This window comes from Aulonocara stuartgranti (genome assembly GCF_965226115.1).
Source record: "Aulonocara stuartgranti genome assembly, chromosome: 19".
NCBI classification, from domain to species: domain Eukaryota; kingdom Metazoa; phylum Chordata; class Actinopteri; order Cichliformes; family Cichlidae; genus Aulonocara; species Aulonocara stuartgranti.
In genome coordinates this window covers 23,497,170-23,510,548 of record NC_138955.1, presented here as the reverse complement: position 1 = coordinate 23,510,548, position 13,379 = coordinate 23,497,170, and the positions used below count along the sequence as shown (strand labels likewise).

At 39.6% G+C, this 13,379-nt stretch overlaps 1 protein-coding gene and 1 long non-coding RNA gene across 6 annotated transcripts; one reads left to right on the top strand and one right to left on the bottom strand.

Annotated features, from left to right (window-relative positions):
- Window positions 1-2,745: 2,745 nt before the first annotated feature.
- On the bottom strand, window positions 2,746-5,291 carry LOC309695491. Its single transcript, XR_014273163.1, has 3 exons — window positions 4,744-5,291; window positions 3,377-3,585; window positions 2,746-3,146 (listed from the first exon to the last, which is right to left on the bottom strand). It is a non-coding gene; the product is annotated as an uncharacterized lncRNA (long non-coding RNA).
- rpia (ribose 5-phosphate isomerase A (ribose 5-phosphate epimerase)) lies at window positions 4,116-12,368 on the top strand. 5 transcript variants are annotated; one of them, XM_082516183.1, is made up of 10 exons: window positions 4,116-4,241; window positions 4,342-4,410; window positions 5,299-5,359; window positions 5,572-5,627; window positions 5,745-5,804; window positions 6,041-6,105; window positions 6,186-6,254; window positions 8,908-9,049; window positions 10,329-10,428; window positions 10,523-12,368. In XM_082516183.1, exons 1-10 carry the CDS (start codon window positions 4,131-4,133, stop codon window positions 10,618-10,620), a joined length of 831 nt encoding a protein of 276 aa, XP_082372309.1. In that variant the 5' UTR covers window positions 4,116-4,130; the 3' UTR covers window positions 10,621-12,368. The 5 variants fall into 5 exon arrangements, with proteins under 5 accessions (XP_082372309.1, XP_082372310.1, XP_082372312.1 ...); XM_082516184.1 differs by having other exon boundaries at window positions 4,139-4,241; window positions 4,338-4,410; XM_082516185.1 differs by having other exon boundaries at window positions 4,159-4,245.
- Window positions 12,369-13,379: the final 1,011 nt, after the last annotated feature.

Here is a 13,379-nt window from a genome sequence, read left to right as displayed (position 1 = left end):
ATGGCCTGAGCAAGAGATGATCCATAACAGTAAATAACTGTGTCGTCAGCATAAAAATGCAAATTTGTGTCTGAGACATTTTGACCCAAGTCATTGATATATAAAAGGAACAGAAGGGGACCCAAAACTGAGCCCTGTGGCACCCCCTTGTGGACAGCAACAAATTTAGAACAAAGACCTTCAAGTTTAATGCACTGGGTTCTATTTTTCAGATAATTTGAGAACCACGCTAATGCATGTTCTGACAATCCAAGGCTGAGCAGTCTGTTTTTTAGGACTGCATGATTAACAGTGTCAAAAGCTTTTGAGAGGTCAATAAAGAGTGACGCACAGTACAATTTCTTATCAAGTGCCACAATAATATCATTTATCACTTTCATAGTGGCAGTGTTAGTACTGTGTTTTTTCCTGAAGCCTGACTGAAATTTGGAGACAATATCATTAGAGTACAAAAACTCTTTCAACTGGTCACAAACTAGAGATTCCAGGATTTTGGATAAAACACACAAATTTGATATTGGCCTATAATTAGTCAACACCGATGGATCACCTCCTTTCAATAAAGGCAAAACGAAAGCTGATTTCCAAACCGCTGGAATTTCTTTGGTTTTAATTGAAAAATTAAATAGAATTGAGAGTGGTTCTGCAATAAAATCAGCTGCCAACTTCAAAAAATAAGGTTCCATCAAGTCTGGACCAGGAGGTTTTCTGTGATCCAAAGCCTTTAAAGCTTTATGCACTTCATAAACACTAAAAGGTACAAAGTTAAAACGGTCTCCAGAAAACATAGAGAGTTCTGGGCAAGTATTTGTTAAAAAAGTTTCTGCAGAAGCAAACAAGGAACCCACTGATAGAAAGTGTTCATTAAAACAATTCAAAATTTCAGTTTTATCATTAATTGAGACTGAATCTTTTACAACAGATTTAGGAAAGGTTTGAGTCATTTTATTGGTGGAAAAAGACTTGATTACTTTCCAAAATTTCTGTGGATCATTGAGGTTCTCAGTGGTGACAGACAAAAAGTATTCAGATTTGGCCTTTTTAATAAGAGAAGTACATTTATTTCTAAGCTGTTTGAAAACAGACCAATCAGTGGAAGTATCTGTTTGTCTCGCCTTGTCCCATGCTCTATTACGCTTGTGTATGCTATCTGCGAGTGTCTGCGAAAACCAAGGATTTTCTCGACCTTTAATTCTAACTTTCCGTAAGGGGGCATGTTTATTAACAATTCCCATAAAACTTTCCTTAAAATATGTCCAAGCTAGCTCTACATCTGGTAATAGTCCGATTTTTTTCCCAATTAACTAATGACAAATCATGATGAAAAGCCTGTTCATTAAATTGTTTAAGATTCCTTTTGCACACTATGCGTGGCTTACATTTTGGAATTTTAGCATTTCTGCAAACAGCAACAACACAGTGATCACTTAGGTCATTACAGAAAACACCAAGTGAAGAGAATTTATGAGGTACATTTGTTAAAACCAAATCAATTAATGTAGACTTTTCAGGGCATTTAAGATTTGGCCTGGTAGGAAGATAGACTAGCTGGGTAAGATTAATTGAATCGCAGAATTCTTTAAATTCACCAGAAGTTGCATTTAGCCAGTCCCAGTTCAAGTCTCCAGCCATTAGTAGTTCGGTATAATTTAGTTTAGCCAAAAGGTGCTTTAATGAAGATAATGCCTCTTTTGAAGCAGATGGGGGGCCTGTAACACCCAGCAATGGTTATCGAAAAAGTATTAGCAATATCTACATTCAAGGCCAAAAACTCCATTTGTTTGCATATCGATTGGGACAGAACAATCGAAGCATTAAATCTTGATTTGACATAAATAGCTACACCACCTCCTTTTTTTGGCCTATCAGTGCGATATACATTGTACCCATATATGTTAATGTCTTCATTAGTAATAGATTTAGTTAACCAAGTTTCAGAAATTATAGCAACATCTGCATCTGTAGATTTAACCCAAATTTTGACCATGTCCATCTTCGGTAGTAGGCTGCGCACATTAAGATGAATATATTTGACACCAGACATTATTTTAAAATCAGGAGTCTGGGAATATTGCAGTTCAGGGCCAGGATTTGGTTGCACATTTCCTGACAAAAGTAGAAGCAAGACAATCAACAACCTCTGTTTCGCCTTTGATTTGGGTTCAATGCTTTGATATGTTGAACCCGAGCTGAAACCTCCATTAAATGGGCAAATGAAATAAGTATGCAAGGCCAGAATAGACTGAAGTTTAGGTAAGTCTCTGGGCAAAACATGCATGAAACTAATGTCATGATCCAACTGAGTTGATAACTGCTCTGATTTTTGCAACATTATAGAGCGTGTTCCTCAGTGGGTCAACAGAACATCTGTTGACCCACTGAGAGAGGCATCATTTCAGAAACATCAGAAGAACTGAAGTTCATCGCAGGGATCAAGGAGGACCTCATGATCTTCACCACCAGCTCCCTTACAGAGAAATCTTCAGAACTCCACTGTAGGCCCACTCCAGAAGAGACCTTTGGTTTGTTTAATGTTATAAATACTTGGACTGAACTCTTACATAAAGATATTATATTCAGTCTTGTAGAAATATATATATGTAGAAATATATATATATATATATATACATATATATATATATATATATATATATATATATATATACATATATATACATATATATATATTATCCTCTCTGGTCACTGGTATGAATGACTCTGAATTATTTTGTGGTAAATAACACACTATTGGCAAAAAAAACACAGTGAAAGAATTCCAGATCACTAGTTTTTAGTCATCAGGTTTTATTTAATTGTGTCAGAGAAAATCTCATGTGCTCTTCCTGTGTCTGAGTGCATTCAGTGTTTAAAATAGAACCTCTGCAGGTCTCAGATCAGCAGCTTTCTGAAACACCAAACTGCTGATATGTAGTGACACACACGGTTACATGGGTGATTAATCCTTTTGACTTTTTGTCTTTAACTTTATCAATAAAACAGCTGCAGCTTTCACTGACAGCACATGTGGTACTTTAACCTTTGTACTGTTTTTTTTTTTATCAGTTAATTCTGGAGTTAACATGAACATGTTGGATATCTGTCTGCTTTCACTGGGTGGTACAGAGGTCTGAGTCTGAGGGGAGCTCCTGTAATCACGAAGAGAACAGAATCATCACGAACTGAAATATAAAGTTTATCTCTCAAATATGAAATAAAGCTGATCCTTCTTGGTCCTCACAGAGTTCTACTCTTGCATTCTTTCAGTTCTACAGTTCTGCTGACATACGAGCTGCTTATTAAAAAAGGCCAAAGCCTTATATACCATACATACTATATAAACAACATATATAAACAGATTTTCCAATATAATATTTACCTTTGAGTTGTTGGTGCTTTGTAAATGGAAATCTCCAGAGATGAGAAGATGGAGCAGGTTTAGAATAGAATAGAATTCAACTTTATTGTCATTGCACATGTCACAGGTACAGGGCAACGAAATGCAGTTTTTAGTTTGTAGTCCTGGTTCAGTCTGCTCCTGCATTGTGGTCACTGACATACAGCAATGTTAAAGCTGCTGCCTGAGTACTGAAAAACAAATAATGCTACAAATTATTTCTCTTAAAGGATGTAAGCTGTCCAGAGTGCTGCACATATAACTTTGTGACCATTAACATGAATTCAGATTCGTTTTTTTAACCTGAATATTTGAAACAAACTCTGTAAATATACATGTATATTATATATATATACATATATACATATATATATATATACATATATACATATATATATATATATATATATATATATATATATATATATATACATATATACATATATACATATATATATACATATATACATATATATATACATATATACATATATATATATACACAGAGGTTTTCACAAGTTTCACCGTGATTGCAGCTGCCAGTCAAAGCTGATATGATGACGTTGCACCCCAATTTAAAAGCATTATAGTAGTAATTAGAATCAAACTTATGGGAAAGGAGACCCCTTGAATATAAATGATGATAAATATTGATAATCAAAGAAAGAATATTTGCTAAACAAAAGTTCGAGGAGAAATTTGTATTTTATCCACTAACACGGAGGAGGCGGGGTTTATGACTTATACTGCAGATCTATGTTGTTTGAGGGGAAAGCTGTCCGCGGCGCTGTCTTTGGTGGACCTGTCTGTCTCCGTGTCTTGTGGGCCGGGTCATGACACTTCAGGGGTGGGTCTCCTTCAAGAAACACGCAGCTGGATTTGTGTATCTAGCATCCCGGAGGCTGGCGGTTCCCAATAACTATAAGCACGTGTGTCTTTTCACTCAGTCTGCAGCTAACATGGCAGAGGAGGCGAAGAAGCTAGCTGCTTACGCCGCCGTGGATAACCACATTCAGGTACAGCAGGTTCTGTTACCGTTCACTCTCTGCTAGTTTGTCGCTTACTATTAACAGGATTTGAAACAGCAGTATATAGTCTTATCTGCGTGTTTAGATAACAGCGTGCTAGTAAAGTTGGCTAAATATACAGCTAGAAGACCAGCTTAGTGATTTGTTACCGTTATCTAACTTGCACGGTTTGGAAGCGAATTAGCTGAGTTAGCTAGCTAACTTTGCTTAGCATTAAGCAGTGCATGTTACATGTTGCAACACATAGTAAGCCGCTAGCTAAGCGGTCGCTGTATTTGACAGAGCCGTACACTGCTGATTTAACACGGCATGACCGCTCACCAAATGTCACATTAAAGTCTCTCCGGTATCCATTTGGGCCGATGATGATGATGATGAGGGGCGTCCATAATAACCTTTTACTGTTGTGCAATTACGATTTGTATGTACACTCCTGCACCTCCGATCGCCTCTGTGTTCAGGGTTTAGAAAGTCAATCTCATGAAGCAAAACGCTGCTGAGCAATACAGAGCAAACAAGTCTGCTTAAGAAGTGAGCTGTCTGCACGTTGGGTTGAACAGAAGAGCCCAAACCAGCAGGTCTGAAGCACGTGTCCAGGCTCTTCTAGTGGGAGGGGCTTAGATGAGACAGGAGAGAGCTTTCTACCTGCTGAAACCTAAAATCTTGGTATCTTGTGTTTTAGTCATTTTTAGTATGCCAATACATGAATTAAACACTCAGCAGTCCTAACAAAGTAGATTCATGATATGATCATTGTTATTATGATTGCAGTCAATTAAACCCTTATGCATCTTTTGATGTTGTTTGTTTTTCTCCACACATCCTCAGGATATTTAGCCTCACTGCATTTGTTTGACTTTATTTGTGTTTTTCTAGAATAATCAGGTTGTTGGTGTGGGCAGCGGGTCAACTATCGTCTACGCTGTGGATAGATTAGGTGAGGGAAACCTGTACGTCAGAAGATAATACACCAACTTTGAGCTCTACAGGAAGATTTGAAGCTCTGCTCCAGTTGTGACACGGAGCACAGTTTTTTTTCTGTCTTAACAACACAAGCAAATTCCTAAATGCAGCACCATTTGGGTCTTTATTAGAATTCATAAAATAGAAGCACTAATGGCCCTTGTGTTTTATCCCTCTCTCTTCTAGCTGAGAGAGTGCGTCAGGAGAAACTCAATATTGTTTGTGTTCCCACCTCCTTCCAGGTTGGTTTGCATATTTCACAACAGTGTGGAGCAATATGGCTTTGAAACATCATTTCCCCTTACTTAAAACTGTGTTTTTCTTTCCTCTGTGCTTTTCTTTTGTTTTTTGTCCCACAGGCTCGTCAGCTGATTCTACAGCATGGCCTCACTCTGTCAGATCTGGACAGGCACCCCGAGGTATGATGAGCTCATTGGAAATCAATCTGAAAGCCCTGATTTCCTGTCTATCTCTACTTACTATCAATAAAAATAAAAAGGGGGCAAAGCCCAACCAAATAAATAAAACATGATTGGGAGAGCTGACTATAGCATTTTCTACATTTAGGGAATGGTTCAGGAGTTTCTTTTGTATATACCGGTATCTGTGCTCAGTGGTCTGCTTGCATAAAAAATCACCGCCTTTGCTTTTGCAGCTGGACGTGGCAATTGACGGAGCAGATGAAGTGGACAAAGACCTCACGCTGATAAAAGGTGGAGGGTGAGTACAGTACAGATGTCTGATTGCAAGCAGCATCTGTCGTGTTTTCTCTCATTCATCCTCTTCTTCTTCTTCACCAGTGGCTGCCTGACTCAGGAGAAGATTGTAGCCGGCTGTGCTAAACATTTTGTTGTAATTGCCGATTACAGGTGTGTATCAGTGAACCTAAATGTCAGATGTTAGAGAAAGTGTGGTCATTCAGAGGTGTAGTGTGAAGTAGCAGAACACAGATTTCCACGTGTGCACTGGAGTTGTTGCTTGTTTCTAAGCACATGTAAAGACTGTAATAGCTTTATATATTAGACAACTATAACTAGGAAAAATGGTCAAACTTTAGTGATTCATATTTTATATATTTGCTTATGAGATGAATCAGAGTTCTCTACACATAACAGGCAACTTGGCAAAGAATCTATTTTAAATGGTATCTTTAGACACTTTATTCCTGTTTCTTTAGCTGAATCGGTGATGATGTTTGTACCATCCAAGTGATAACCATTGAGCTTTTAAACATGGCCTATCTTGCCTAAGAGTTAAGGCTGTGTTGACATGCTGTTTTGAATGTTGTATGTTTCCATTTTCTTAGCAAAATATAAGGAAATGAAAGCGGGTAGTTCAGCAGCAATGTTCCCTCTAAGCTGCACGCATGCGCAATTGCGCACTGCTGGCACGCTCTTTGTGCACAGAAAATCTGCGTTGTGCACAGAAAAAAAAAAATCTACGCTTAATTGAAATTAAAATTAATACGTTAACAACTCTGTTTTGCAGTGTAAGTCAATAAGTGACTGGCTGCTCCCGTATGGGATTAGAAGATGCCACCTTATCCCATAGTCCAGCCAATGATGCGATTCACATTCGTATATACGCAGCTAATCAGCGTCGTTGACAGGCTATGACAGCGTCCTTATGTGCCGACACCGGTGTTTTAGTTAGCAAAGCGGCTGATGTGGAGTGAAGCCACGTTAATGACAACGTGTACAACCATTGGAGATGTGAGCAGGACGGACGGAACAACTGACGGGAAAAAGTGTGGACTTTATACCAGTTTTTGAATTGTGTTGATCGGCCACGTAAAACCAGAGTTATGATAAATATATATGCAATGTTTGGTTTTCTTCCTGAATACTGTCGTTGTTTATATTTACTGCGGGAGGAAATGGTTAAAAACTGCGTTTTATAAGGAAAACGCTCGAAAGCCTATGAGCAAAAAACCCCACCTTTTCCTATTGGTGGAAAAATGTACCATGTCGACCAATCAAAAAATGACATGGCAACATTGCATTTAGTTGTTTAGGAAGGGGGAAGTTTTAGGAGTGATGGTGTGTTTTGAGATGTGAGAGATTTCCGACATTTAGCGCAAATCTTGTGTAGTTAGTGTGTAGTGTAGTCACTAGTTTTGTTGTGTGTGTCAGAACAATGAGGCGACTGCTGAGTGTTACAGGTGTTACAGCAGTGATACAGCTCCTGTTGTCAGGCCTGCAGGTATCAGGCTGTTGTTCTCCTTTATCTCTTAGTGGACAGAAATAATTTTTTGGAGTGGCACAAATAATTTGTGTGGCATCAAATTTGATGCAGAACAGCTGATTGTTCTGTAAATAGTTTGAAATGTTTATTTAAAAAACGCCTTGGCTGCATTTTTAGGTAAACAGCTGCAAAAACTTTGTTTGCAAAACTCAGTTACTTTTTTGAAGAAGTAACTACATAATTAATTGCCCAACATTGGTCATTATATACTGCATTTTGCAGAGAGAGAGTTACAGACTCTCTCCCAGACCACAGACTCGTAATACAAGTCAGTTTGATATAGATAGATAGATCTATCTATCTAATAGTGTTAACATACTACACAGATCATGAACAAGATTTTTATTTTCATTGTAAGTGGGATAAAGTAGTCTAACATAAATGTAAATGCTGTAATTTGATTATTTTAATAAACCGTGTAACTTGGATGGATTCGATGCTGGCGTGACCACAGTGCACACGTCTGCTGTTGCTCACAGGGGTCCAAGGGACCGCTCAGGGAGTTTGTGTGTTCGCTCAGACACATGAAAAATTAGAGGGAACATTGCTCAGCAGTGTACTTTTTTTTAAAACCAGGGTTGATTAAATTACTCTGTTACAACAGAAAAAATGAACTGCACTGGACTTAACCTGTGCATGATTCCAAACATCCACCATATAAACCTGACCCGACCTTTAGGATGTACAGGACATGAAAAATTATTCATATGAAGATCTTGACTATCTGGGTATAATTAAAGGTGCACACTTGGGCTTTTTAGGGTGATGGGGTCTGGCCACCCTGCCAGGCAGGTGAGTGGTGTGGAAACCCATGTTTGCAAATTTAACTTGAATCTATTAAAAATCTTTGGACAAGTTTAAATCCAGGTGACTTTGGCCTCAGGAACCATGTAATCCTACTGTTTATTAAAATATCGTAGAATTCAGAGATCTGTTGAGGTGTCATTAATCGTTATGTTTTGGCAGACGGTTCAATATGATAGGAAAGTGTGTTTGTAGCGTTACCGTGTACGAGTGCTTGTAATTCCAAGACAGCACCAGTTTTACCACAGCTTTGAACCAGTGATGGAAATGTGTCCTTTCATTCTAAGTAAACTGACACTCGCTGCTGCCACATCAGCTATCACAGCCACATCGGGTACCAAATAAGACACTTTAAGTATTAAATATTTGTATTCATTTTCTTTTACTAAAATAAAAACAGGTTTTAGACTGATCTGTATCTATGTGAGGATCATTCGTCCAGATTTGATTCGTTCCCTCTCTCCACAACTCCAGGAAGGACTCCAAAGCTCTGGGCCAACAGTGGAAGAAAGGAGTTCCCGTTGAGGTTATCCCCATGGCGCATGTTCCCGTCTCCAGAACAATAGCCAAGCGTTTTGGAGGCGAGGCTAACTTAAGAATGGCTGTCAGCAAAGCAGTAAGTGGACTGACTCTAACATCTGTGACATCTCAGCTGCACCTCTGTTTCATTGCTCACAGCTTTGCTTTGGTTTTCCTCCTGGATTTTCATTCAGTGGTTCTCAAACTTACCATTGAACTTTTAGCGTTAATCAACAGTTAAAAAAGAATTTAAGTTTAAATTTAGCCATAGGCTGTGCATAAAAGAGACATTTCAGTGGCAGCATATTGGTTAATAGCCTTTGTTTGCTTCTGGGGACTTGTGCCTGTTGTTTGTCCCGACCAGACTTCCATAGGTGCTACACCGCAGTCACTGAGCCCCATTTTCTACTTTTATTAGCAACATTTTAACCCTTCCCATAAAACAGAATCAAAAATGCTGCCGTGTATATCAGCCTGATGTTGCCTGTGTAGCTGGCCTCAGTGTAAAAGGTGATTTTACCCTCTGATCATCTCATTTCACTTATCCTACCTACTAGTATTTTTATCTTTAAGTGTGTCCAAATTGAAGGATGTGATGATGGATGGTGATACTGCCTCATCAGTGACAGTGAAGCATTACACTGGGCTTCACATGAAGGAGTTGAACCCACAAACAATAACCGGGACTTTACATTTTTCTATATGTCGTTTACTGAACTTGGTGAAGCGAGGAGCACATAGTTAAACGGTTTTTGAGTAACTTTGAGGAAGACTTAGTGCTGCTGTGGACCAGCTCATTGGCTGCAGAGCCTGTAGTGTCAATCCAGTGCAATTAACTAACTGCGTGGCCTCGTGAGTCGGCTTCGTTAGAGGCTTGTGACAACTGTGTGAAACTGAGGAAAGTTTACACTGAAAGCGGAGGGCAAAGCCGCCTACACAGGCGCCGTAACTGCCTCATTAACACTCTGCAGACTTTAATGATTTGCCTCCTACTCTGTTCTTTCAAATGAACAACATCCAGCGAGAGACGGGAGCCTCTGTTTATTATTCCAGCTCTTAATGTTTTCATTGCTCTTTTTTTTTCTCTTTTTTTGTTTTTCCTTTTTTATGCTGTTGAGCCTGGAAACTGTTTTGAGTGCTAATGAGTGGGACAGTTTGTTTACTCACAGATCCTTGACGATCAGACATGCTGTTATTTAATTAAAACTTCCTTTATAATCGCGCACGATCACTTAGTAATTACATGTGGCAGACCACACTCGCGTTTTGTAAACTGCTAAGGAGAACAATTATATTTCCAGCGCCTGAGATAACAAGCTTTGCGTGTGTTCCCGTACTTTGCTGGAGTGACTGGGTTATGTATTTGTGGCTTTCAGGGTCCCGTGGTCACTGATAATAGCAACTTCATCCTGGACTGGAAGTTTGAGCATGCTCAGAACTGGAAGGAAGTGAACACTGCAATCAAGATGATCCCGGGTGAGGAGCTTGGGGCGTGTCTCATTGTTGTTGTAAGTATATTGGTCCATCCATCAGTGTTCAGAGTGCTCAGCCTGTCTCTGTGTGCTTACAGGTGTGGTAGAGACCGGGCTCTTCGTAGGGATGGCCGAAAGGGCCTACTTTGGCATGGAGGACGGAAGCGTGCAGGTTCGAGATCCTGCGGTCAACTGAGTTTTCCACCATCAACACAATCTCTCTCTGCTCATCTTTCCGAATGACCTCACCGCTCCCACAAGTGCCATAGTCTTGATTTCCTCCAGGTGCCCTACTGTTTGGGTTGAGCTGCACCTCCTGCAAAGCAAGGCAGTTTTCACACATCTCACTAGGATCTCACTGAAGATCACTTGGTTTTCTCATCCTGCTGGTGGTGCTTCAGAGTTTTAAAGTGCCTGATGAGTAAAATCAAGTGCGTCGCATCTTCTTTCTTAGCCTGTAATGTCCCCAGTTTGTCTTCCCAGTCACACTGGGAATTTTGGCTCTTCTGCAGTTAGCAGGTTTGACAGAGTCTCTGCAGAGTTGTGGTTCTCAAGTATTAAGGTGAACCACTGCAGTGCTGCACAGCCAGATTAAGGAGTGCCTTGAGATTTAAAAAAAGAAGACCTTTTTAAAGGCACATTTAAAAAAATAAAATAATAATAATAATAAAATAAATAAATATCATAATTATATGTCAAAACATCTGCTAGGCCGACAAAACCAAAAAAAACCCTGTAAGCAGTCAGCACTAGTCTCCCTGCTTTTGGAGGGATGGCAAGAACTACTAATGAATATCCCAATTTAAGCAGCAAGAGGCATAAAATGATCTAGTGCAGCTATGAAGCCTCTGGTAATGTGTTACAAAGATGCACAATATAAAGGTGGAGTGTAATGCAAGTTTCCTTGTTGAAGAAGCCTAACATGACAAAACAGTCCTGAATGAGGACAGAATGGGGAAATATATGTGGTTTCCTCTGAGGTTTCACAACTGCTCCTGTAAAGTTAGACTAATCATTGAAGGTTAAAGTCCTCAGCCTCGCTGTTTGTCCAGGAAAAAAGCAAAACTAATGCACGTACACATCTCCTTCCTCTGTCTCTGTTCTTTTTGTGCCTGTATGTCACCTGCATGACCGTTACTTATCCTTTACACGAGTCATCTGGACACTGAACGCCTCCCACTAACAGAACTTGAAGTAGGTAATGATGGTAGACAGCCATGCTATTTAACTTTGGCGTGCTGTAGATTATGTAAGTTTCACTAGAACCATGAGTACATTTTGTGTCTTGTAATACCAAAGTAATAGAATGTTCTTTATGATTCAAGTAGCAAAAGTTAATACATTTTCATAGTTGAATGCCTTTAAAATATTTTAGTTTAAGACAAAAGCGTTGTCAGTGTTGGTAAAACTGCATCTTCGTAGTTCAGTTTATAGCATGGAGTCTGTCCCTTGAAGAAATGATCCCTTATGTTATTTTGTGGCCAAGTTACTGTCTCTGCCTGCATCAGCCATCACATGTTGTTCTTATGGTTTTCAAATTCAGCCGTTCCTTCGACTTTACTATGCCTTACACTGTGGTTTTATTTTTGTGAATGTGTTTGTTTCAATGTAAAACTCTGAGAGACTCTGGACATGGGCAGAGCTGCGAAATTCAAGATCAAGTCATGCAAATGCAGTCAGTTGGCAAATATGTTTAAAAAAAAAACAAAACACTGTGAAGTGCACACACTCGGATCCTGTTCTAATGTTATTCCAGTCTCATAAATCAAATTCAAGTGGCCTGGAGATGAAAGGTTAAGCGATCTGGGAATGTGTTTGGAATATTTTTGCACCAGCATGGTATTTTTCTCCATTCTTTTCTTTACCAGTTGACTGTGATTATTATTATTTTTGCTGCAAAGGTTCTAATTTCTTTGTCAATACAGGACCAAAATTATAACTCAATGTCTTGTTTTATTTTTTTGTGATTTAGTGTGAGCATACTTGTTGACACTTATTTCCCTTTATTTAAAGCTATTAACAAAATAGCAAATTGAATAATAGTTAAAATATTAAGATGATATCCGTACCAATGTGTGATTTCTGAACATTATTTGACTTTGACCTTGTCAGTCACTGTACAACAGGTATACAAGGAACAAAATTTCATTACAGTTGGTGAAATATTGTGAAATATAAAATTGTATAGCAGCAGAAATCCTGTAACATGCGAGGGTTGGGACAACAGAGCATGAAAGAGGGATGAGGATGCAGTGATGATGTCTGTGCCTCGAAACAAGCAGCGCTTGGGTGCAGTGTCTTAAATGGAGGGAAGGCGAGCCTCAGTGGTTTTCTTCCACCATCCTCGCCTCTCTTCAGTCTTCCAATCAGAGGTACTGCAGCAGCCACTCCACACATAGATGCAGCTGGTCAAAATGCCCTCTATGGTACCGCTCTACAATGTAGTGAGGATGGGTGGGACTAGGGGGGCTCTCGTCATCCTGCGCAGGAAGTGCAGCCTAATGTTGTGCCCTCTTGACCAGTGACACCATGTTCAAAGTCCGACGTTCAGGATCAGGTTGTTGACTCCACACCAACTGTTACACCACCTCTCTGTAAGCCAGGTGGTCATCCCTGATGAGGCCCACTGCTGTTGCATTGCCCGCAAACTTCATAGTGTGGTTGGTGGTCATGTGTCAGTCATCAGCGTGAACAGCAAAGTGCTCAGAGTGGTGTTTTCCAGGTGTGCAGGCTTCAGTAAAGAGAAGAGGAGATGGTGTCCTCGGTGGAGCAGTTTAGTCACTGGGCACACGGGAATGAATATAACAAGCTGTGCTCGAGTTTGTGCAGAATGCAGGAAAGTACCACCCTCCTTTTTGACCACAGGGAGGCGCTAGATATTCAATCTGCTTGGTGTACTTAAGGTAGTTTAATGCCAGCACAACAAAATGTTCTATATACAGATTATGCGCTAAT